Raw genomic sequence first — 24808 nt, 5'->3', positions numbered from 1 at the left:
ACATTTTGAGAGCCATAACTTTATTAAACTTTAGTTATTTTTTTGCCACCGGAACTGTGTGGGGGCTTATTTGTTGCGGGACAATTTGTAGTTTTCATTGGTACCATTTTGCGGTACATGTGATTTTTTTATCACTTTTTATTCCATTTTTTGGCAAGCAGGGTGACCAAAAAGCATTCATTCTAAGAATGTTTATTCTTTTTTTTACGGCGTTCACGGTGGGCTATAAAATTTTATTTTTTTCTGCAGGTTGATACGATTACGGCGATACCATATGCATAGTTTTTTTTATTTTTTGCAGCATATGCACAATAAATCACTTTTAAAAAAAAACAAAAAACTTTTTTGTGTCACTTTTTTATGTTTCCGCCAAAAAAAGCTGTGTAAGGGCTTGTTTTTTTGTGGGACGAGTTGTCGTTTTTATTGGTACTATTTTGGGGTACATGCAGCTTTTTGATCACTTTTTATTCTATAATTTGGGAGGGGTTGTAATAAAAAAAAAAAGTGATTCTGGCATTGTTTTTTTACTTTTTTTGCAGTATTCACTGTGCGGGAAAAATAATATTATAGTTTTATAGTTTGGGTCGTTAAGAACGCGGCGATACCAAAAGTGTACTTTGTCTTTTTAACATGTTTTTCCTATAAAATACTTAAAATCGGGAAAAAATATATATTTTTGTTTGTGTACTGTAACTTGATAACTTTTATAAAACATTACCTTTTTTTATTGTTATTTTTTGTCCCACTAGGGGACTTGAAGCTCTGATCGCTGCTGGAATACGTTACACTACCTACGTAGTGTAATGTATTCTAACGTCATTGTGACGTGACAGTCACTCTGACAGGAAGCCTATGAGGACCAGCCTCTGGCTGGTCCTCATAGGTTTTTGTACATGGCAGCCCGGAGGCAATGGTCTGGCTTCCGGATGCCATGGCTAACATCGGCAGCCCCCGAGATTTCATGTGGGGGCTGGCGATCAGCTCTAAACATCTTAAATGCGGCGATTGCAATTGACCACCGCATCAAAGGGGTTAATTTCCAAAATCAGCGGCGATGGGCTGCTGATCGACAACAGGGAATGCAGGGCAGACGCCCTGCACAGTTAACCGCCGCTGCGCTGTAGCACCGTGCGGCGGTTAACTGTCAAAGTCCAGACCTAACTGCACGTCACCTTGACGCGGTTACGTTGAGGTGCGGGAAGGGGTTAAACATTCTAAAAACCGCAGTATTTAGGCAACATGTGAACTGACCCTTAGACCCTGTTCACAGAGTTTTCTGCCAGTAAAGATCAGCTCCGGTTTTTTTGGAGTGGTTTTGCACCACAGGCGTTTTTTGCCGCATTTTTCCCTGCGATTTTTTTACCTCTTCAACAGGCAAAGGCTAAAACGCAAGCAGTTTGTCATAAAACGTGAGCGTTTTTTGCCATAAAACGCATCAAAAAATGCTGCGGTCATTTTTTTCCATCTCCCATACGGTTTTTGAGACGGAAAACGCCTCAAGATAGGGCATGTCCCTTTTCCTCCCATTGAAAAAGCCTCCACCTCCCATTGAAATCAACGGGAGGCAATTTCGGCCATTTCCTCTGCAACAAATGTGACTAACCACAAAACTAACCACAATATACCATGCACTGAATTGTTGCTTGCTGTTGAAAACACAGATTATGTTCAGATGTATCTGTTTTGTTGCGGATTTTCGGTATGCATTTAAGGCCTTATTCACACGAACGTCTTAAACATCACACGGACCTATATAATTCCATTTAGCCGTTCACACGGCCGTTGTTTAAACTGACCATGTGAATGGTCCGTGACAAAATAGGGCATGTCCTATTTTTTCACGCATCCCTCCATAGACTAGTCCATGGGGAATGCGCGATATCACGTCCCACAGCGCTGAGCACGGATGCACCTCGAACGTGAAAAACTGCAGTTTAATACATGTGAATGGTGTTTTCAAAACCTCATTCACAAATTTGCAGAATTCCCTATAATGCAAAGGAAGAAATTGGTGACCTCTGCATCAAAATCAGCATGTAACATGTGGACAATGCAGCCGATACAATATTTGCCATCTTTGAACGCAACCTTAGAACGACAAAATCAAAAAGGATACATTTTCATTAAATTTCAAAAAATAAAATGGTCATATAACATAACATGTCTTATTTAAAATTGTACGTTTATTCGTAAAAAAAAAAACTAAAATTACTTTGACTCAGATGTACTTTTTACTTTAAGAAAAACCTAATGCCATATATTTCATATGAAAACCTTCCCCATTGGAACATCACATTTCTAAGTGCTTTATTTAAAACCTTTATTGTGAGACAAAAGTAGTTTTTCTTCAAATATACAGTCACAATGGCAATACTGTAACCAGTGTTTATTATATTGGAAAAAACCTTCAAAGCATCAGTCTGCATCCTCAACCTTCTCAGTACCTGATTCTTTTAGGACGTACCCGCTTAAAGTTACGATTTTTTGGGGCCATCTGTATAACCTCAGACATTATTGGAAACAGAAACTCTTGGTTTGAAGGCTTATATAAAGCTTTAACAAGCTTTTGTCTCTGAGCTTTGGAACGTGTGGTTCCCAGTGCATATTTTTCTGAAGCCATTCTCACATCTTCTTGGACACGGTGTACATTACTGTTGTGATACATCGTAGCTAGTTGTGTACGTGCGGTTATACCATCTATAACAAGGTGTTTTTTTTTATGCCGGTACTTCCGAATGGCACTGCGGTAGACCTCCAGCTCCCTGGTATGACAAAAATATGACATATGCTGTAGGTCTTTATGCAAGTTCCGGTTTAACACCACTTCTTTTACTTCATTGTGAACGGTGCTGTCTTCCTGAATCCATTTCTTTGGACCCAATACAGATGTAACCACTGGTTCATGGTTACAACTATTGTAACTTTCACTCTCTTCCCATGAATGTTTATTAGCGATGTGGAATAGGATAGAGTTCCATTTCTCAGTTAGAAGGGAAAGTTCCTCATTGCAGGTACTTGCGCTCCACCACAGATGGTCTCTAGCAGCACTAACCCACTTGGCTAGTTCTTCGCAATCTTTTTTCCGACTAGCCATGACCATCTTGTTGCCGATTGATTTTGAAAGATGCCAGATGTCATATTGGTGTATAATCGTAGGAAAGTGGGCCTTGATCATTTTACGAAGGCCCAATTGTCTTTCTGTGCATAGAATTTTTATGTTTAACTGCTTTCTTACAAGACTTCTTAGAACTAGTTTGCAAGCTTCTGTTTTTAGACCATGAGAGGAAGTTCCAGCAGAAAGTGGTTCAACATGGAAAGATACAACTTTTTTGCTGTTGACGTCCAGCAATGTGTAGATACCATGTTTTGTCAAGTGCCCTGGACGATCATACTGGCCATCCCCAGCCAGACAGAGTGGTCTTTTCTTAAGGTTATCTATAATCGCGCTTTGTTCTAAATTCCACTGATTATTGATAGCAGGAAAGAGATGATTACCTTGGTTATTAAAGTATGTTGACTTATCTATGCACACAAGTCCCAGAATATAGAAAAGATGTCGGACCTTTACATAGGTTAATCCACTGAACAGAATAGCAGATGATAGTAATAGATTGCCTGCTGGTATTCCTCCAGTTTGAGGTTGGCTTTCCCAAAGTTTATAGCGGTGATTTCCACAAGACACATGAACAGTTATGCAAGTACCATTTATTTCTTTCCAAATTTTAACAATTGGTCGATCACAGCCTTGCTCTCCTCTGCATGGCATTGAAAGGATTAGTTCATCTAGGCAGCTTTCAAAAACTATAAATTTGCGGTCCCTTACAGGATCACTGCATATGGAGTGGGTCTCTTCTGCACAAAGTTTCAGATCTAGCGGATCAGAATGTGATACTTCCATTTTTGTGGGCTCATTACGGGGAGTTAAAGCAAGTTGAAAAGTTGAATCAAATTCATGTTTCGGGCTGCCACTACTGCTGTTAGTGTCATTGTCTATTTCACTGTCAAGACTGTCCTCACTGTCTGTTATTGTCCCTATCAACTGATGTTTAGCGGAAGTGCTCAGTAGAGACAATTTCTTTAATTTTTTTTCCGAAAGCCGCCTACACTGGATTTTTTTGTGGTATTTTTTAAATTTAGTTTCAGTTGATATGGTTCTCTTTCCCCATCTTGGATCGGTTTGTGTTGAGCGCAGTTTTCTACCCATAGGTTCAGTAACTATTCCTTTCTCATCAGTCTTTGGCTTTTCTTCAAAAACATGCCCACAAGTGGGGCAAATCTCTCCATGACTAAACTGGTACTCAAGAAATGAACCGTCATATTCGTCATCAATTCTTTTCCTCTTGCCAGATGGTAGGAGGATGCATGTTTCAGTAGAGGTTGATGGGAGATCAAAGACAGTTGGTATTGCATCTTTGCGCAAACTTTTCCGGAAACCATCAGATTGTGTGTAGCAATACTCTCTGAAATGTTTTGAGCACATTCTATATGTGTCATATTTTTTTCCTTCAATAATTTTATCTGTAAAGGCTTCAATATCCCCAAAGTCTTGGCCTGTCTCTATAAGCCATCTTTTTATCATCTCCCTTTCTTTTGGGAACACATGCAAAATGACTCCTTCCTCCTTTCTCCTTCCTCCAGAAAAACAGCCCTGCACAACACAAGAAGGCATTGTACCTGTGAAACAAACAATATAAATAAGTCAGCGAAGTACATATTTACACTTATGTCAAAATGTACAATAATAAAAAAAAAGGCCTGGCAATAGAGATTTTGCTCTCAATTGAACTAAAGCATGGCCAGCGTGTGCAATGAATATCCTAAATTCTCATTTAGGGCGACTAACGCTGGTTACACAGCTTGCTTGATCCAAAAATACACGAGCACATCCACTTCATCGTAGAGGTGCAATATATGTAGTCATGTGGTGCCTCTAAGAAAACCAGATTTATGAGACTGGCATTACATGTGGTAATGGTAGGTGCCCTCTCATCCTTACACACCGTATACGCAACACAAACCCACCAACCTAATAGTTGGTGTAACTTTAACCCCCAAAAAGTAAATACAGCAGTGACCTTTCCTCTCCCCTTCCAGCAGTCATAGCGCTGTTCCCTCTATTTTCAGTAGTCATAGACGTTCTGCAAATAGCCAATTATGTAGTGTTCCCTAAACAGCAATCACCACACAGACCCCATTCACCTTGTCAATACAGTAACCACAGCAATAGCACCCCCGCCTTCCCAGTGGCCAAAGTTAGGCCTTCCCTCAGCAGTCAAATAAAAACTTCCTTCCCCAAGTAGTCACAGCGAGACTACTCACCACCCCCCCTTTGTAACATCAGTACCTCCCTCATACTTACCTGTCACACACTCCTGAGATGCGCCCTCTGCTGGAACAATGCTACATACAAGTAGCTTCTTTATGGGGCATCCTGCATGGGTTTTTTGTTTATTTTTCCCAAATTTTTTTTACATTTTCTTAAACGTAACAAAACCTATATAAATTTGATATCACTGTGATCGTACTGACCCGCAGAATAAAGGTAGCCATTTTCACCGTCCATTGAACACTTTAAACAAAAAAAAAAAAAGCAATAAGAAAATGGCGGAACTGCTGGTTTTTTCCAATTCCACCCCATTCTGATTTTTTTTTTCCAGCTTCCCAGTACATCGCACATAACATTAAATCATACCATTAGAAAGCACAACTTATCCTGTAAAGATTAAGCCCTCATATGGCTATCAACGAAAAAAATAAGAGTGATGACTTTTTGAAGGCGGGGAGGAAAAAACAAAAGTATAAAAACGAAAATTAGTCTGGTCCTGAAAAGGTTAAGGCCAAGTTCACACAGTTTTTTTTTTTTTGACAGGCCGATTTTTAATTACCAGCGTTTCTGGATGCTTTTTCTAGAGCGTTTTTTTGTCCACAGCCATTGAATCTAATCCAAAAACCACAGGCAAAAACAACCGCAAAAAACTATCGTCACGTTTTTTTTTTTGCCTCCCTTTGATTTCAATAGATCAGAGCATGCCGCTTTATTCCCCAGGCAAGCGGTTAAGAGCCGCCCGGAAAAAAATAAATAAATAAATATCAATGGGGGGGGGGGGGGGCATTTGGGTTATTATTCGGCACAGATTCAGATGTGGCTTCCACGTATAAAAAAACGGTGTGAATGGACCCTAATGCAGGATATTTTCTAACTGTTGGGACTAGCTTCTTCACCACATAATAGACAGGGCCACTCACACTGGGCAGGTCTGACATTAGGTCTCCTGTGGAGTTAGGTTTGCAGCAACCACGGAGATAGATTTTTAGTACCGTATTCAAAACTATTATCGGTAAACAAATACTGAACGAGATAGAGATCTTCATGTTTAATTCTTTGTCTACATGTGTATACAAATGCTCATATTGATAGCTATGAAGACATGTTTATGTAGGAATATATAGGTGTAGGGATGCATCGAAACTTCGATACTGTTTCGATACTGTGCACTAGGGTTGTCACGATACCAGAATTTGGACTAAGATACCGATACTTCGTGTAGTATTGCGATACTAGATACCAAAACAATACTTTGCCAACAATAATAAAAAAAAATATTTCCTCCATTTTCTGAAGTGAGGTGCATCACGCTCCTCACATCAGAAAATGAAGGAACTTTTTATTATTATTATTGTTGTTGGCAAAGTATCGTTTTGGTATCTAGTATCGCAATACTACACGAAGTATCGGTATCTTAGTCCAATTTCTGGTATCGTGACAACCCTATATAGGTGTAGGCATTTCTCGGTGCGTATTGAGAGTGTTTATGTAGGTTTATGTGACTGAAAATATTTGGGAAAAGCAAGACTCAACATTTTGCTATGGGCCTCATGTTGATTTGTTAGGCTTCAGATTTTACATAGCCAGATTATTAAGTGTGTCTATTCAGTGACATGAACCCACTCAGCTGCCTGGGCTAGCGGCTTCAAACACAGTATGAACAAGTACAGTATATTTATACCATTAATGTTTTCAGCACTTCCCGCTTCACAGTGACATCACTTAAAGAGGCTCTGTCACCAGATTTTGCAACCCCTATCTCCTATTACAGCAGATAGGCGCTGCAATGTAGATTACAGTAACGTTTTTATTTTTAAAAAACGAGCATTTTTGGGCAAGTTATGACCATTTTTGTTTTTATGCAAATGAGGCTTGCAAAAGTCCAAGTGGGCGTGTTTAAAGTAAAAGTCCAACTGGGCGTGTATTGCGTGCGTACATCGGGGCGTTTTTACTACTTTTACTAGCTGGGCGTTCTGACGAGAAGTATCATCCACTTCTCTTCAGAACGCCCAGCTTCTGGCAGTGCAGACACAGCGTGTTCTCGAGAGATCACGCTGTGACGTCACTCACTTCCTGCCCCAGGTCCTGCATCGTGTCGGACGAGCGAGGACACATCGGCACCAGAGGCTACAGTTGATTCTGCAGCAGCATCGGCGTTTGCAGGTAAGTCGATGTAGCTACTTACCTGCAAACGCTGATGCTGCTGCAGAATCAACTGTAGCCTCTGGTGCCGATGTGGCCGACACGATGCAGGACCTGGGGCAGGAAGTGAGTGACGTCACAGCGTGATCTCTCGAGAACACGGCTGTGTCTGCACTGCCAGAAGCTGGGCGTTCTGAAGAGAAGTGGATGATACTTCTCATCAGAAAGCCCAGCTAGTAAAAGTAGTAAACACGCCCCGATGTACGCACATAATACACGCCCAGTTGGACTTTTGCATAAATACAAAAATGGTCATAACTTGGCCAAAAATGCTCGTTTTTTAAAAATAAAAACATTACTGTAATCTACATTGCAGCGCCTATCTGCTGCAATAGCATATAGGGTTGCAAAATCTGGTGACAGAGCCTATTAAAGGGTATGTTCACACGCCCTATTTACGGACGTAATTCGGGCATTTTTGCCCCGAATTACGTCTGAAAATAGCGCCTCAATAGCGCTGACAAACATCTGCCCATTGAAAGCAATGGGCAGACGTTTGTCTGTTCACACGAGGCGTATATTTACGCGCCGCTGTCAAATGACGGCGCGTAAATAGACGCCCGCGTCAAAGAAGTGACCTGTCACTTCTTTGGCCGTAATTGGAGCCGTTATTCATTGACTCCAATGAATAGCAGCGCTAATTACGGCCGTAATGGACGCGGCGTTCAAGCGCCTGCACATGCCGGTACGGCTGAAATTACGGGGATGTTTTCAGGCTGAAACATCCCCGTAATTTCAGCCGTAACGGACGCCCTCGTGTGAACATACCCTAACTGTTGTTGTGTTGATTACCAGCAAATTGCATCCATAGGGACGCCACATTATTTTCAACACAGACCAGTGCAGAAAGACTGGGCTGAATATCTGGAAATGTGATCTGGAATGGATTCCCCTACCCTCCTCCAGTACCAAATACCCTCATAAGAAAAAGAAAAGGTAGGGGCCATGTTATTTAGAACTCCCCTTTTATGGAAATATTCGTAGCTACAGCAAATTGTAGCTTCATATTTTAACTGCTTAGGGGACCTTGGTAAAAAGAATAAACATTGGATCTAAGGACAAGACCAGCAGCCAGTATGTTTCGTTTGGGAAATGTTTTTTCTCTATGGCATTTAAATACTTTTCTATTGCCTTCCCAATTTAAATATCTATTAACGTTTAGGGTATGCGCACACACACTAATTACATCCGTAATTGACGGACGTATTTCGGCCGCAAGTACCGGACCGAACACAGTGCAGGGTCCCGTACTGAAATCATGTTTTCAGTACGGGACAGTAGTTCCACGGAGAGGCAGGGACTCCTAGCATCGTACATAACTATGATGCTAGGAGCCCGGCTCCCTGCACTGTTTTCGGTCCGGTACTTGCGGCCGAAATACGTCCGTCAATTACGGACGTAATTAGTGTGTGTGCACATACCCTAACCAAACACTAAAAACAAGTTGGTAAATTGGTATTTTATGGGGTGTAAGGCCCTGTTCACAGGGCATGTATTTGACATGTTTATCAGCGCAAATGCATCAAAAAAAAACAAACACATGATTTAAGCTTCCCATTGACATCACGGTTAGTGCATACGCCGATTTTTTTACACGCGCGTTTAAAAGGCGTAAAAAAAAAAAAAAAAAAGCAGCTTCAGGTCAATCCTTTGATGCGTAAAACGCACCCAATTCCCATAGTCAATGGAAGACCCAATTAAAAACATGCTGAAAGCGAAGCACATCACAAATGCTTGTAGTTTAAAAAGCGCTTTACAAAAACAATAGCGTTTGACAGGTTTACACGTCATGGGTTTTTTTAGCGCCGTGCGGACAAGAATTTACAGTTAAAATGACAACATGTGTATATTAGATGTGTTTGGCGGTTAAAAAAAACAAACAAAAAAAAAAAAAAGACAGTGCAGCTTCGCAAACATGTCATCATTTCATTTCACACTTAGGAGCCCCACACACGAGCGTGTTCAGTCCGTTATATACGGTCCACACGTCAGCCGCATTTCCCGGACCGAAGACACTGCAGGGAGCCAGGCTCCTAGCATCATAGTTATGTACAACGCTAGGCGTCACTGCCTCGCTGCAGGACAACTGTCCCGTACTGAAAACATGATTACAGTACGGGACAGTTGTCCTGCAGCGAGGCAGGGACACCTAGCGTCGTACATAAGTATGATGCTAGGAGCCCGGATCCCTGCAGTGTGTTCGATCCATGAAATTCACGGTATATCACGGACTGAACACGCTCGTTTGAACCCGGCCTTAAGCTGACCATACACAAGATGGCTTGCCAAAGGACAGCTATTTTTTCAGACTCCACCATAAACATGTAGTATCAGCCAAGAATGCATATATGGTTATATTAATGGAGAGTGGGGAATAAGCTGCAGTCAGACACCTCCGGCAGCGGCTCATCTCCCACAGGAGCAAAGGATCGGGCGTGTTAAAAATCCAACATGTCCAAGCCCTCTTAACCCAGACATCTGCCATGGTGGGAAAGATAAGAAGGGGGGGGGGTCCCCCCGCCACACACACAACATAGTGTTTTTAAGATAGTTTTTTTTATTTTTTATCATGCATATGGCCAGCTTTAGATATGGCAGCACGATTTAGATGATCGAGGGGCAGCTTTTGGGATACAGTGTCGTTTTTATATCACCGCATTCGGAGAGCCATTACTTATTTTATCCATCAACGTGGCTGTATGAGGGCTTTTTTTTTTTTTTTGCCAGATGAACTGTATTTTTCATTGGTCCCATTTTGGGGTACATAACCTTTTAACTCATCACCGAGATATAGAGGATGGGATTAATAGCACTATAGAATTGTAAAAGAATGTCAAATAACTCGTCCGTATGCTGTGCGTTGAAATAACACAGCACACAGACCTCACAGAGCTATTTAGACATGCGTGATTTTTCACGCAGCGAGTGTCCGCTTCACGAAACGCATTGTATGTCCTATATTGGTGCATTTTTACGTACCTTGTCGCCAATTGAAGTTATGGGTGCGTGAAAACCACGGACAGCACACAGACATCTGTCTGCTGTCTGTGTTTCACGCATCAGTTGGTAAGGAAATGCAGCACACGGATGCACATCAGTGTGCTGTCCATGTTTTACGCATTACTTACAGAAAAAATAAAATAAAAGTGCTTGCACGGACGTGAAAAAACATGCCACACGCAAAGCATACTGATGCCATATGCAACGCACACTGATCGCACACGGACATGAAATGCTCGCAAACACGCTGTGTTTTTTTACACACTTAAATGGGACACGCTCATGTGAATGTAGCCTAACACTACATTCAGACGAGCGTGACAGATTTATGTGCATAAAAAGCGCACGGAAATCTGTCTGTATGCGTTGCGTTATGCACCAGTGTGCTTTGTGAGGCATTCGTTCTTCACGCACTCGCAAGCAATTTTTTAAATTATTTTTTTATGTGATGCGTAAAACACGGACAGCACACAGATGTGTATCCGTGTGCTGTCTGTGGTTTTCACGCACCCATAGACTTTAATGGGCGACAAGGTCCGTAAAAACTGACCAATACATGACACTCGCTACATGAAAAAACACGCATGTTTGAATAGCCCTAATGATTTTCATGGGTCCGTGTGATGTCAGTTATTTCAATGGACGGCACACGGATGCGGAAGACGGTCGTCTGTGTGAGCCCTTATCTACACGTGGAGGGAAAAATCTCATATGAATTCCAGGACATACTGCAGATTTTAAAACACGCTGCATGCCCATTATCTTGCGACATTGTTGTGAGCTTTCACTGCGGATTTTCCCTTTGCAATTTAAGGCTACGTTGAATGGCAAAAGAGAAAATAGTGGGCACCACAGATATGTATCGAGGGTGCCAGTCAACATGTATAAAAATGTGCAAACAGAACCGATAAAAACACAGGGACATATACAAAAACACCGAAAAAGGCCATACTTACAAATGGACACAGCCAGGCCAGAAATGCTGATGAAAGGGCGAGCAGGTGCTTTAAATAATAATAGCCACTCCCACTAGTCTTGAGGGGAGTGGTGTGTGGTGCATGGGATGTGTAGTAAGAAATAATAAATGAATAGTGTGTGTGCAAGTGTAATACTATAAGTGAAATATAGGGGGCAGTAATAAATGAAGTGCCTCAATAGAAATAAATGGATAATGGGGTGCAAGTGAGTGAAACATGGAGGGATAGTGTGTACGTCATGAGGCATAACGTGTATAGCCAGGTAGAAGCCTATTTGTGACGCCTTGATAATTCATAGAGCGGGCTACCCTGCTTGCTATGCCAAACAACAACATGACGTACACACTATCATGACGTACACACTATGTGCCTCATGACGTACACACTATCCCTCCATGTTTCACTCACTTGCACCCCATTATCCATTTATTTCTATTGAGGCACTTCATTTATTACTGCCCCCTATATTTCACTTATAGTATTACACTTGCACACACACTTCATTTATTATTTCTTACTACACATCCCATGCACCACACACACACCACTCCCCTCAAGACTAGTGGGAGTGGCTATTATTATTTAAAGCACCTGCTCGCCCTTTCATCAGCATTTCTGGCCTGGCTGTGTCCATTTGTAAGTATGTATAAAAATGTGACAAAATAGTACAAGACAAGAAAACACAGACTGCACCTCGAATATGAGGGAAAATAACTTTATTACAACATTACAAAATACAAAAGAAACAGCCAAAATTAAAAACATGGTCACGTCCTCCGATCCTCATGGAGCCATAGACAAACCACCCTTTTCCTTGATATTTTCTGTAAGGCCTCATGCACACAACCGTAATAGTTTTTACTGTCCGCAAATACGTATCCGACTGCTACGGATACACATCTGTATCTGTCCACAATTACGGAAGCGCCCATATACTTAGGCGAGTCCGTGCCGAAATTGCGGACAAGAATAGGACATATTCTATTATTTCTACGGCCCTGACATCAGTAAATATACAGCAAGGTGTCCGTGGCCAATAGAAATGTGTCTGCAATTTCATCCGTAATTACAGATTCCGTAATTACGGATGGCAATTATGGTTGCGTGCATGGGGACTTAGACCGTATATATTTTTTTACATTCTTCATATTATAAGGGTATTAACACAGTTCTGAGCTTGCATACATAGGGGCATAGTCATTGATATACGTTCCCATATTTCCAGATATATTTTTTTTTTCTTCTTGATCTATGGTTTAGATGATAATCTGTTTACAAGTGTTTGGTTGTAATAAAGAGATTTCATTTATATTAGAAGTGCAGTCTGATATAAGTGTTTTCTTGTCTTCTAAGGCTATGTTCACACCACTCGGAGCTTTCTGTCAGAGGTATATGTTGGGAAGACTACGAAGGCCCTGTTCACACTGAGTGCCGCAGTTTTTGCCGCAGAAACCGTGGCAAAAACCGCGTCAAAAGACGGCCGAAATTGCAACCTATTGATTTCTATGGTAGGTGGAAGCGTTTTTTCCCGCGAGCAAGAAAAAACGCTCGTGGGAAAAAGAAGCGACATGCCCTATCTTGAGGCGTTTTCTGCCTCAAAAACCCCATTGAAATCAACGGGAGATGGAAATAAACGTTATAATAAACGTGAGGTTATTCCCAATCTGTTGAAGAAATAGCTAAAAAAAAAAAAAAAGGTGACAAAAATCACGTGTGGTGCAAAACCACTTATAAAAAAAAAACAAAAAACTTTCTGCCTGCAAAAAACTGTGTGAACATACCCTTCCATGGAAGACTGCATCATATCCTACTGTAAAGGCAGAGAGTGGGGTTATATTGCCCCCTCTTTGCACGATCCCAACGACGAGCAGACACTACACGGGCAGAGGCCGCACTAGAGCCCCATCCACCCCTCACTGGAGTAAGGCACTCATACCCCATGATTAAGCCATACAGTTCATACCTCCCCAGCCAACATACTCAACACAAATTCACCCACAAGGTAGTCTGACTATCCCCCTCTATGCTTGTACAAAAAAAATCCACAAGCCCGATTGTGTCAGGGCAAGACCTTTAAAGCAGCTGGAGTCCCCAGCTGCTTTTTATCTCCGCCCAGGGAAGTTCCAATGACGTAACTGGCCATTTATGGCTTACATCACTGGAGCTTTCCTGGGCAGCGCAGAGCTCTAAACTGGAGTAGAGAACCTTTTTGTTGGCGGTCCTCATGGGACATCCCCGCCCAAGGAAGCTCAGGAGTCTAGAGGTGATGTGTGGGCGCAAGACGGCCATTTTATAGAAGACCAGAGTACTGTAAAGACTCCTTCTGCTATCTGCCAAGGTGAAGCTCCAATGAGAACTGTCCGTATATAGATAGTTACATCACTGGAGCTTCTTGGTGTATACGTTTAACGGAGGGCAGTGATGAATGCCATAGAGTAACAAACAAGGTAAAAACTAAAAGTTGAACCACTTGCCAGTTCTGCGCCATACTAGATAAACTTTACCAAAATTAATGGCTATTCATTAGCTAGGTTTTCATCGAATGGGATGCCATAAAGTGGCATTGATCACCCATAGGCTATTATGGCATCCTCTCAATGTATAAGTCTACTAAGCTATTCCATACCTTATTTTGTGGTATACAGACAGTGGCAAAAAGAACACTCTTTTGGCCTTGGTCCGGCAACGAAGCCGTATGGACACATTTAGCTGTACGTCAGAAGCTTCCCCGGCGTAAACACTAAACGTAGAGTAAAAACGCGATGTGTACATAGCCTAACACATTATGCAAAAATGTGGAAGTCCCATACATACTATGTAGTCAATAACTGATGCACGCCCTATACATGGCATTTTTGTATTGCCTCACAAAATCCAAGAAAACAGCGAACATGGTTTCACCATCTAGTACCTTAAAGAGGCTGTCATCAGATTAATACTTCTCCATCTCCTACCTTATCCAATAAACACTGATGCAGATAACTACTGTTTTTTTTTTTTAACACTTCTCTTCATGCATGCCCAGCTTTATTCACAGCACAGAGTAATCTCGCGAGATCACGCTGTGACGCGACTTCCGCACTTCACCGGAGCGACAGGAGAATGACCAGACCACCTCCAGCTAGGGCTATTAATCAAAATTAGATTAATTTGCCCTCAAGGACTCTCACGATTGTTTTAACAGAATCGTTGAATCGATTCTTTAGTGGCGCCGTCGCACCGTGCTGCAGGAGGAAGCTCTGTCCCGTCACTGCCCGTCCCGTTCTCCGCTTCCCCACGGAACTGCTGTTCTGTACTGAACAAAATGATAGCGTATGAAACAGCAGTTCCGCGGAGAAGCAAAGACGCCTTGTATATAGCGTGAATACCACCCCCTTTGCTAATCGCACCACCACCCTAGCTCCCACTGGGAGCTGAATCCCCAGCCAAAGCATCGGCAACCTCTGGCCGGGAAATCAGCTCCTAGTGGCAATATCTACAAGGGAAAGGGGGGGGGTGCGATGTACAAGGGAGTGGGGGTTGTGCTGCGATGTACAAGGGGTGGTGAGACCTACATGTGGGGTTGCTATCTACAAGGGACTGCGGTCTACATGGGGGTGCTATCTGCAAGGAAGTGTGACTATCTACATAGGCATTGTGGCACTATATTGGGGGGATAGCACTATGTGGGCACTATCTACATGGGAACTGCTGTTTTCAGGGGATTAATAAAAGAAACCCTGACACATGAAATCCATCTTTTTTATTGGCCATGAAAAACGTACAGACGGACTGGAAATGGATGAGAATTTGGAGACACATGCAAAATGGACATGAGAAACTGACATTTGATCCGTTTTTAATGGCTATTTTATTTATTTATGGTCGCGTGACCGTTGCCTATATATCTATGATGCCAGGTGTCCCGTTCACATGTACCGTGGTCGTGCTGGGAAATCCGGCGTACCGTTTTAATAAATGACATTAATATAATGTCGTTTATTAAAACCCCCTCATGGGGCCGGTACGGACAGGGTCCTGCTCACACTTCAGACACTATAATGTCACCTCGCCCCAAAGTGCCCACTCGGCGCTACAGGACCAAAAAAAAAAAGATTCATATCGAAAATCGCCCCAACCGTTGAAAAAAAAAATCTAGATTTTCTTTTTTTGCCAAAATCGCTCAGCCCTATCTCTAGCCGCACGCACCGGGAGGATTATCCTAGCACGGCTGGAGGCGATGTCTGGAACTTTATCAATAATGTTTGTTTTTTAAAAAAACACACATTAGTGATCAGCAAAGCATTAGATTAGGTAGGAGATAGAGATATTAAACTGGTGACAGAGACTCTTTAAATAGACCCTTTTCAGACATTGCACGCCAAAGTGTGAACACTACCTTACTTCATATCGGACGCATTCTCACTATTGAGCAACCACCCATTAGAAAATACTACTAGTAGTCAAGAATTAATACGCAAGATACTATGGGACCAAGTCTTTACAGCGCCATGTAATATACTGCCACTATATTAAAATTATTTAAATTCACCCATATAGACCAGTATGAAGGACTTTCTATTATTCAGTATAGATATATTTTATGGATAGAAAAATGCACCAAGTGGATGGTAAAGCTGTTCCACTTGAGTTAGCACAAAATGAACACTGCTACATCACTCACACAAGCACAATGGTCACACCAGGTCACTGCTTATATCCCAGTCACCAGTGTGTAGTCCAATACACACACATACGTTTAGTCCATGCCGACAACCTTAACCCTTGTCATTTTTATTGATTATTTCACCCTCCATTATAAGTATAAGCAGCGTTATATGGAGGGAACATTGGATGTCCGCCTTCCAATACGAGTTCATAAACAATGTGCCGGATTAGATGTGATCGTAAAACTTACTGCAAGCCGAAGAACCGAGAGTATAACGATTGTGTAGAACACAGAGAAAGGCGGGCGAAACACTTTGTGCTATTGAGGCGCAGCAATGGAGTATAGCACACGAGCCCAGAGTAATTGGAGGAGGGGGCACGGTACATAAGAGCGGAAGGGGAGGCAGCGGAAGACGGGGGAGGGGAGCTAATGCCTGCCTCAGGAAGTGATGAGACATCCGTATACATACACGGTGGCCGGTATACGGGGTCTTTGCAGAAACGTGTGTTATTGGACTACAACAACGGTGCATGTGGCATGGTTGCCCAGAATAAGTAATAAGGTCGCCTATTATAATGCACTGGATAAAAGAATGCGGCTTCTTATGGACTGACGACAGTTTCATGCATGAGGCCCAATGTTTACCACTATTAGGTCTTCTACCTTCACATGTTATCAATGAAAAAAAAAACAACAGATAAAGGGCGCATCAATTTTTGTCAGGTTTTTCATCTCATACCGAAAGCCATTTTTATTCTTTTTTCCATGCTTTTTGGGGACTAAGATATATTTTCGAATGGCACCATTTTGGGGTACATATATTGTAGAACTTTAATAACTTTTTTTTTTGGGGGGGGGGGGCATAGCAATCCTGCCATTGTTTTTTTGGGATTCGTTTTTACAGAGTTCACTGTGTGGTATAAATGACGTGATAACTTTATTCTGTGGGTCGCCACAATTACGGCGATACCAAATGTATATATTTTTATGTTTTTCTACTTTTGCCTAATAAAAACACTTTTTCTTAAAAATATTTTTTGTGACGCTGCATTCAAAGATTTGTAATATTTTTATGTCCATGGAGCTCTATGAGAGCTTGTTTTTTTGCTGTACGAGTTTTTATTTGTATCATTTTGGGGTACATACTAATTAATCACGTTTGATCATTTTTGCATTGTTTTTTAGTCTTTTTCTTACATTCACCGTGTGGGATAAATTCTGTGTTGATTTTATCATACGGCTCACGAATGCGGCGATACCAAATATCTACAGTTTCTCTTTTATTTTTACACCTTTTTCCAAAATAAAGGGCTTTGTAAAGGGCGATTTTATGTTTTGAATTTGACATCTTTTTTTAAAATATATTTTTTCAAAACATTTTATTTCCACTTTTTTTTAGTCTTGAACATCTGACCTTCTGATCGCTCATATAATACATTGCGTTACTTCTGTATTGCAAATTATTATATTGTATCTGTCGGTGTAAAACATGGCAGACCATAGTAAACCATCAGTGATCCTGTTCACGGGGCCCCGATGGAATGACAGAGGGAGCCCCTTCCCTCTGTTTAACCACTTAGATGCTCCAGTCAGTATTGACCCCAGCATCTAAAGGGTTAATGATCGGGATTCTCTCTGATCCCGGCCATTATAGTGGTGCGTAGACTGTATATTACAGCCAACATCAGCAAGTGATGGTTTCCTTCTCTGCTGGTGAGCTCACGCTATCAGTGTTGTGCGGTGGTTTGAGTTGACTAACTTCAAGACGCAATGTTCTATTACGGCACAGGACAAGAAGGGGTTAAAAGGGTTATTTCAACCACATTTATGTCATATCCTCAGGATGTGTCTTATAGGTGGGTCTGCAACGTTAGGAAATCCAACCTATGTCGAGAACCAGGGTTACCTCAATCCCATCCTGCCTGATGACGCTTTAGGGACCCCTATCCCTGACATCATATATTTGAAACTGGACAAAAGCTATTACGAGTATACTGGAGTCAGTTATTTTCTCAAGAATTGGTAAAACTTTTAATAGTGCTGAATCCAATTACACCGTGTTTCTTTACGCCAGTTCACCTCACGGACTTTCTTTTGCTAGACAAGGTACTCACTCCTTTGGTTTTATATACACAAGAACAACATTTTGTTCTTTGGCTAGCTTCATTGAAGGCAACTCATGTACGACTCTTCTCTGTGTGAGACATGCTAGAAACATTTGTAAACAAGTTGGTGTGGTTACTATATTTTGTACTTTCCGCCACATTTATAAAGGGATAAAATGAGAAAGTAGTGCATTTTAAACCACATGCTTTATGGCCAGGCGTGTACCAAGAATTTCCTCAAGGAGGGGGATTAAAAACAATTATAACGCTTGGCCAGACTCACACTGCACTTCCTACCGTTCTCATAGCTCCTATTATAGCAGGCTGCGCAGCGGATGCGGCAGTCGGCTCCTGGTGCCCCATGGGCCGCAGGCATGATCTGTGGCCTACGATAGTATAAGGCGGGGCATAACTTAGATCAGTGAGGAGTTGACTGCTGAGACCCCGACCAAATAACTAGAATGGGCACTCTGCTGTTTCCAAAAGTGCTGTAGACTTTGAATTAACAGGGGGCGCATGCTCAACCGCCACTCCATTTATACCCCTCCTAGCCTGGTCGTGCAGCTGAGAGGAATGGCAGACCGGGGTCCACTGTTCGAGGGATTGGTGGGGGGTCCCAGCAGTCTTAAGGCCTCGTTCCCATCGGCATTGGAGGCTCTGTTAGGGGCCTCCGTCACAGATCCGGCCGAGAATACCAGAAACAATAGCGCAGCATGCTGTTTTATTGTTTGCGGTAAAACCACAGACACCCCGATGGAAACCCGACAGAACTCATTAAAGTCAATGGGTTCAGTCGGCAGCCGGTGGTGTCCGTGATGCAACGGAACTGGTGCTTCCTTTTTTCCCTTGTTCTGCTCCATTGACTAAGCAGAAGAACGGAATGGCAAACGCTGTTGTGAAGCCTGCCAAAACCCCACCAATCTAACATCACCCGTTAACTATAATAAATGGAAAGTATTTTCTTTGCAGTATCAGGGTCGTTACTTAAAAGAAACTAGTAATTTTTATAACGTAATGGTTTGTGAGTAATCTTTTATTGATAATTTCATTAAAATAAAATGTTTAATTAAATTAATAAAGGACACCATTATCTTGCAATATTGAAATTCAGCAGTCGGACCATTTGAGTAGGTGGAAATTTGTGGAGTTATAGTTTAAAGAGGCTCTGTCACCAGAATAAAAATGCTCTATCTCCTACATCAGTTTATCGGCGCTGGAATGTAGTTACTAGCAATGTGTTTTTATTTTAAAAACGATGTTTTTTTAACAAAGTTATGGCGTTTAGAAAATTTATGCATTTATCCTTAATGCCCAACTGGGCGTTTTTTAATTTTCAACCAAGTGTGCGTATGACAAAGAGGTGTATGACGCTGGTCAATACGCATCATACACCTCTCTGTACACCCAAGCTAGATTCACTGAGCAGCGCGGTCTCGCGAGACCGCGCTGTGACGTCACTTCCGCCCACCGGTCCTTCATCCCTGCGTCTGAAGACAACATCTTTCGTCTCCCTCCAGGCCGATGAGAAGTCCCAGTCGTCGGATCGGTAGTAGCAGCAGCAGCAGCCTGGACGGAGACGAAAGATGTCGTCTTCAGACGCAGGGATGAAGGACCTGTGGGCGGAAGTGACGTCACAGCGCGGTCTCGCAAGACCGCGCTGCTCAGTGAATCTAGCTTGGGTGTACAGAGAGGTGTATGATGCGGATTGGCCAGCGTCATACACCTCTTTGTCATACGCCCACTTGGTTGAAAATTAAAAACGCCCAGTTGGGCATTAAGGACCTCATTTGCATAAATTTTCTAAACGCCATAACTTTGTTAAAAAAACATCGTTTTTAAAATAAAAACACATTGCTAGTAACTACATTCCAGCGCCGATAAACTGATGTAGGAGATAGAGCATTTTTATTCTGGTGACAGAGCCTCTTTAAGTAGTTTATCCACTAAATTCCTTTTCCTCAATAGTGTAAGGGCTTGTAAACACATAGTGGAATTGTGGACGGAAAATACGCAGCAGAATACCGTAGCAGCAAAGTGAGTGAGAGTTAACAAGTCTAATCCACACGCTGCATAAAATTTCCTTGCAGAAATTTAGCTGCGGTGCGTATTTTACGTACCGCAGCATGTCAATTCCTGCTGCAGTAAGTGGACTGAATTGCTGCGTTTTTCAGAGGAGATGTCACCATCTCCAAACATTGAGAAAAACGCAGCAAATTCCACGCCATTTTTTAAAGCTGCAGGAAATGGTGCAGTTTTCCCGCAGCGGAATTTCTGCTATTTTCTGCAGAATTCTGCAGCAATTCCGTTACATGTGGGCAAGCCCTAACTCATATATTTCATATTTATAAATATATAAACGCACATGCAACACCCCATTCCTCTTTAGTACATCTACAATTCAAGCTTTTGTCCTGTAATTTTCCTCTCCACTCTTTTGTGGTTTGTAAGCCGAACTTGATGCATTGTCATAACTGGCATGTTACATGTTAAAAATCTTTAAAATATAAAATTTGTGTTAAAACAGTTTATTATGAAAAATCAAAAGTGCCACATAATGCGATCTGATAGTGTATAACGTATAGATACTGTGCTATAATTATTTCCGCAGCTTGTGCCAGTGAATACCTCTAATTTTAAAGAAATTTAGTAGAAGACATAGCGCTAAACCCAAATTGTCGCTTGGACACAGACTAAGGCTTCATACACACGACGGTGCCCGTAATTACGACCCGTAATTACGGGAACAGTCGGCCGCGGACAGCCGGACGTTTTTACGGGCCGTGCTCCCATTATAAAGTATAGGAGCACGGTCCGTAAAATAAAAAAATAGAACATGTCCTATTTTATTCGGCAGGTTTCTATGGCACGGACACCATCCCGTAGACATACGTAAAGGTGTCCGTCGGCCATAGAAATGAATGGGCCCGTAATTACGATTTTACGGTCGCGTGCATGGGGCCTAAGGTATGTATAAATGCTTGACGCAGAACATGGAAACATAGGTTGCAACTCCAATACATACATGCAAAAAATAAGATACACACAAACAGTGGTTGAAAAAGCTGTGGTCCTTTATTAAGGGTTACGTAAATAAACAATTAAAACCATTACAATTAATAAAAACATTTCATATTTAAAAATAACTAAAGTGACTCATAATAAACCAAATTATCCACCCACTGGTAACTGGCTGAAAACTTCCCTCTAATAAACAACCGCAACAGTCCTGTAAATAGGGAGGGCGGGTGGTGCGCTGCTCGCAGATATAAGACAGGATTCCTCTGCGCACCACCTCTTATAAGGCATATTCAGCTTCCTGCCACAGATGGAAGATCCAATAAGGAATAACCTTGACCCCAACAAAAGAAACTTCTGGAATTGCACTGCTGACCTTGAATTGACCTCAGGTAAGTATGAAATGAATATAGAGGCAATGTCAATTCATATTTAGAATAAAAGGAGTGCCACCATGTTTTCATGGGCCCACTACACTAAACACTTTGTGTACTTGCAATTCATACATTTTTGCTGGCACTATTACATATATGCAAAACAATGAGTGACGTCACGTCCATGACATCTGTTTCAGAAGGCAGCGGCATGCTATCAGTACCATAATATTGAAGAAGATTTGTGAATGATGTGATTCACAAATTAGTGTAAGAATTGTATAGCTGCAGCAGCACTCTCTCACAGCAATGGCTGTCTGTGCATACATAACGAACACACTGACTAAGGGCATGACCACACATGGCGGAATTCCTCCGCAACTGTCCGCATCAATGCCGCACCTAATCCGGGTTGCGGATTACGGCTGCGGATCTGCACAAAATGTGCAGAAAATTGATGCGGACTAGCTGCTGCGGACTGCGGGAAAAGTGCTTCCCTTCTCCCTATCAGTGCAGGATAGAGAGAAGGGACAGCACTTTCCCTAGTGAAAGTAAAAGAAATTCATACTTACCGCCCGTTGTCTTTATGACGCGTCCCTCCTTCGGCATCCAGCCCGACCTCCCTGGATGACGCGCCAGTCCATGTGACCGCTGCAGCCTGTGCTTGGCCTGTGATTGGCTGCAGCCGTCACTTACTCTGAAACGTCATCCTGGGAGGCCGGACTGGAGACAGAAACAGGGAGTTCTCGGTAAGTACGAACTTCATTTTTTTTTACAGATACATGTATATTGGGATCGGTAGTCACTGTCCCGGGTGCAGAAACAGTTACTGCCGATCGCTTAACTCTTTCAGCACCCTGGACAGTGACTATTTACTGACGTCTCCTAGCAACGCTCCCGTCATTACGGGAGCCCCATTGACTTCCTCAGTCTGGCTGTAGACCTAGAAATACATAGGTCCAGCCAGAATGAAGAAATGTCAAGTAAAAAAAGCAAGACGCATCCGCAGCACACATGACATGTGCATGACAGCTGCGGACTTCATTGCGGAACTTTGAATCTCCATTGAAGTCAATGGAGAAATTCCGCCATGAGTCCGCCACTGCTCCGCAACAGACAGAGCATGCTGCGGACACCAAATTCCGCTCCGCAGCCTATGCTCCGCAGCGGAATTGTACGCATCGTGTAAACGAACACTGCGAAATTAAAGTGAAAGTCAATGTAGAAACGGCTCCGCTGCGGATTAACGCTGCGGAGTGTCCGCAGCGGAATTTAAGTGCAATTCCGCCATGTGTGAACCCGCCCTTACTCCTATCTCTCTCTAAAATCCATCTATCAAATTATTGTAAATCTAAATATTCACTAATATCTTCTCGCTATGAAGCACACTTACTGACACTAATCCACTAAATATCTGTATTCTGTGTTTTAGTATCTCTCACTCTCTATCTCACGTCCTCTCTCTCCCCACAAAGCACCAGCATTTCCTGGTTGGGCTGTTTATAGTGGCTATGACTCATGTCTGTTTTCCACTGAGCAGTGACTCACGCCTATAATGATTGACTGCTAGAGGGGGCGCTCCCTGCAACGCAGTATTGGGGTGTCACGATATGTGGGTATGTGGACCCACTAGGCCGCACCGCCGTAGCGGAGTAGCAGCTGGCCAAACAACAGTCTATAATGTCTATGCAAAGTTCTTAGTACAAGAGTACCTGTAACAGTAGCAGAGGCTTTGGCATGGATGGAACTTGACGTGGCAGATGATGCCAGATGATGCCAGACGTGGTGGATGATACCAGACGTATATGCAGCAGCCGTGGCAGATGACACCAGAAATGGTGTATTACATCAGGCATGGCAGGTGACACCAGACGTGGTGTATTACAGCAGGCATGGCAGGTGACACCAGACGTGGTGTATTACGGCTGGCGTGGCAGATGACACAACACGACCACTACAAAGACACAGGAACAAACACAGCACGGGATACAGAAAGCAGGATACGGGAACACTGGAACTTGATAACACTAAGGGACCATTTGCTAAGACTAGCATGGGAATACACAACAACGCTCAGGCAAGGAGTGAAAGGGCAGGGCCCTTTTTATAGTCCAGGGTGATCTGGGGATAATTAATGATTATTTGCATGTGCTCAGGGGGCAGAGCGGCCGCATTTCAAAGTATAAAAAAAAGCCAGCTATATGGTATCGCCGCGTTTGTTACAACCAAAATAATAAAGTTAACACATTATTTCAACTGCACGGTTAACGAACTAAAACAACACTGCAAAAACAAACGGCACTACTAGGAGACTTGACTATGCGATCTTTTGATCGCTTATATAATACTTTGGTATACCTAGTATACCAAAGCACTACTGCCTGTCAGTGTAAATCAGACAGGCAATCTATTGGGCCATGCCTTTGGCATGGCCTTGTAGGTATACAGTCAAGGCAGGCCTGGGGGCCTTTAGCTCGCAATCACATATACGGGCCACCGATGGGTGACAGAGGGAGCCCCCCGCGCCTCTGTAAACCACTGAGATGCCGCGGTCACTAGTAACAGCGGCATTTAAGGGGTTAAACATTAGAGCAGACAGTCAAGCACCCACTCCAGCCTGCACGGAACACCTGTGCAGTACTTAGGCTGAGTTCACATGTCGCAGATTTGTCACAGATTTTTATAACACAAAGAGACAAAAGAGCCTTTAACGCCAATGTATCAATATATAAAAAGTTATAAATTTTATTTGGACAAACAATATATAAATTAAAAAATGAACCAGCAAGTATGACTCTAGTAAAGTTACGGAGGCCGCACTCACAACCTGCTACACACTATACTATATGGGCAATCATGTACACATAGCTGTATGGACCACCCCACAGTTATAATCAAAGACAATGCATAGCATGGGGTTGACTGGTCAAATCAAGAGACTTACCCATGTGTGTAACAGAAGGTAAAAGAGTGTCTGCTCCGCCGTATACCCCGACGCGCGTATCGCCACGAAAAGCTTCCTCAAGGGGATATATGACCGTGTATGTCCCGCCACTGCCCCTTTATAGTGTCCGTGTCCATTGATTAAAACGGTGCACAGCGGCGCATCAACGCTGAAGCAGCCGGAAGCGAGGCAAACCCCACATCCGGCTCCAGGCGCG

The 24808-nt window shown here is 42.6% G+C and overlaps 1 protein-coding gene across 1 annotated transcript; it reads right to left on the bottom strand.

The window, feature by feature from the left end:
• Positions 1–2187: 2187 nt before the first annotated feature.
• LOC142741124 (uncharacterized) lies at positions 2188–16566 on the bottom strand. The gene is made up of 3 exons (XM_075850521.1): positions 16403–16566; positions 5530–5569; positions 2188–4674 (listed from the first exon to the last, which is right to left on the bottom strand). The coding sequence occupies exons 2-3, from the start codon at positions 5561–5563 to the stop codon at positions 2438–2440; spliced, it is 2271 nt and encodes a 756-aa protein (XP_075706636.1). The 5' UTR covers positions 5564–5569; positions 16403–16566; the 3' UTR covers positions 2188–2437.
• Between the last annotated feature and the right edge of the window lie 8242 nt (positions 16567–24808).

The sequence above is a fragment of the Rhinoderma darwinii genome, chromosome 2 (genome assembly GCF_050947455.1).
Source record: "Rhinoderma darwinii isolate aRhiDar2 chromosome 2, aRhiDar2.hap1, whole genome shotgun sequence".
Classification (NCBI taxonomy): domain Eukaryota; kingdom Metazoa; phylum Chordata; class Amphibia; order Anura; family Rhinodermatidae; genus Rhinoderma; species Rhinoderma darwinii.
The sequence above is the reverse complement of the archived record's forward strand: the minus strand, read 5'-3'. Positions and strand labels throughout refer to the sequence as shown.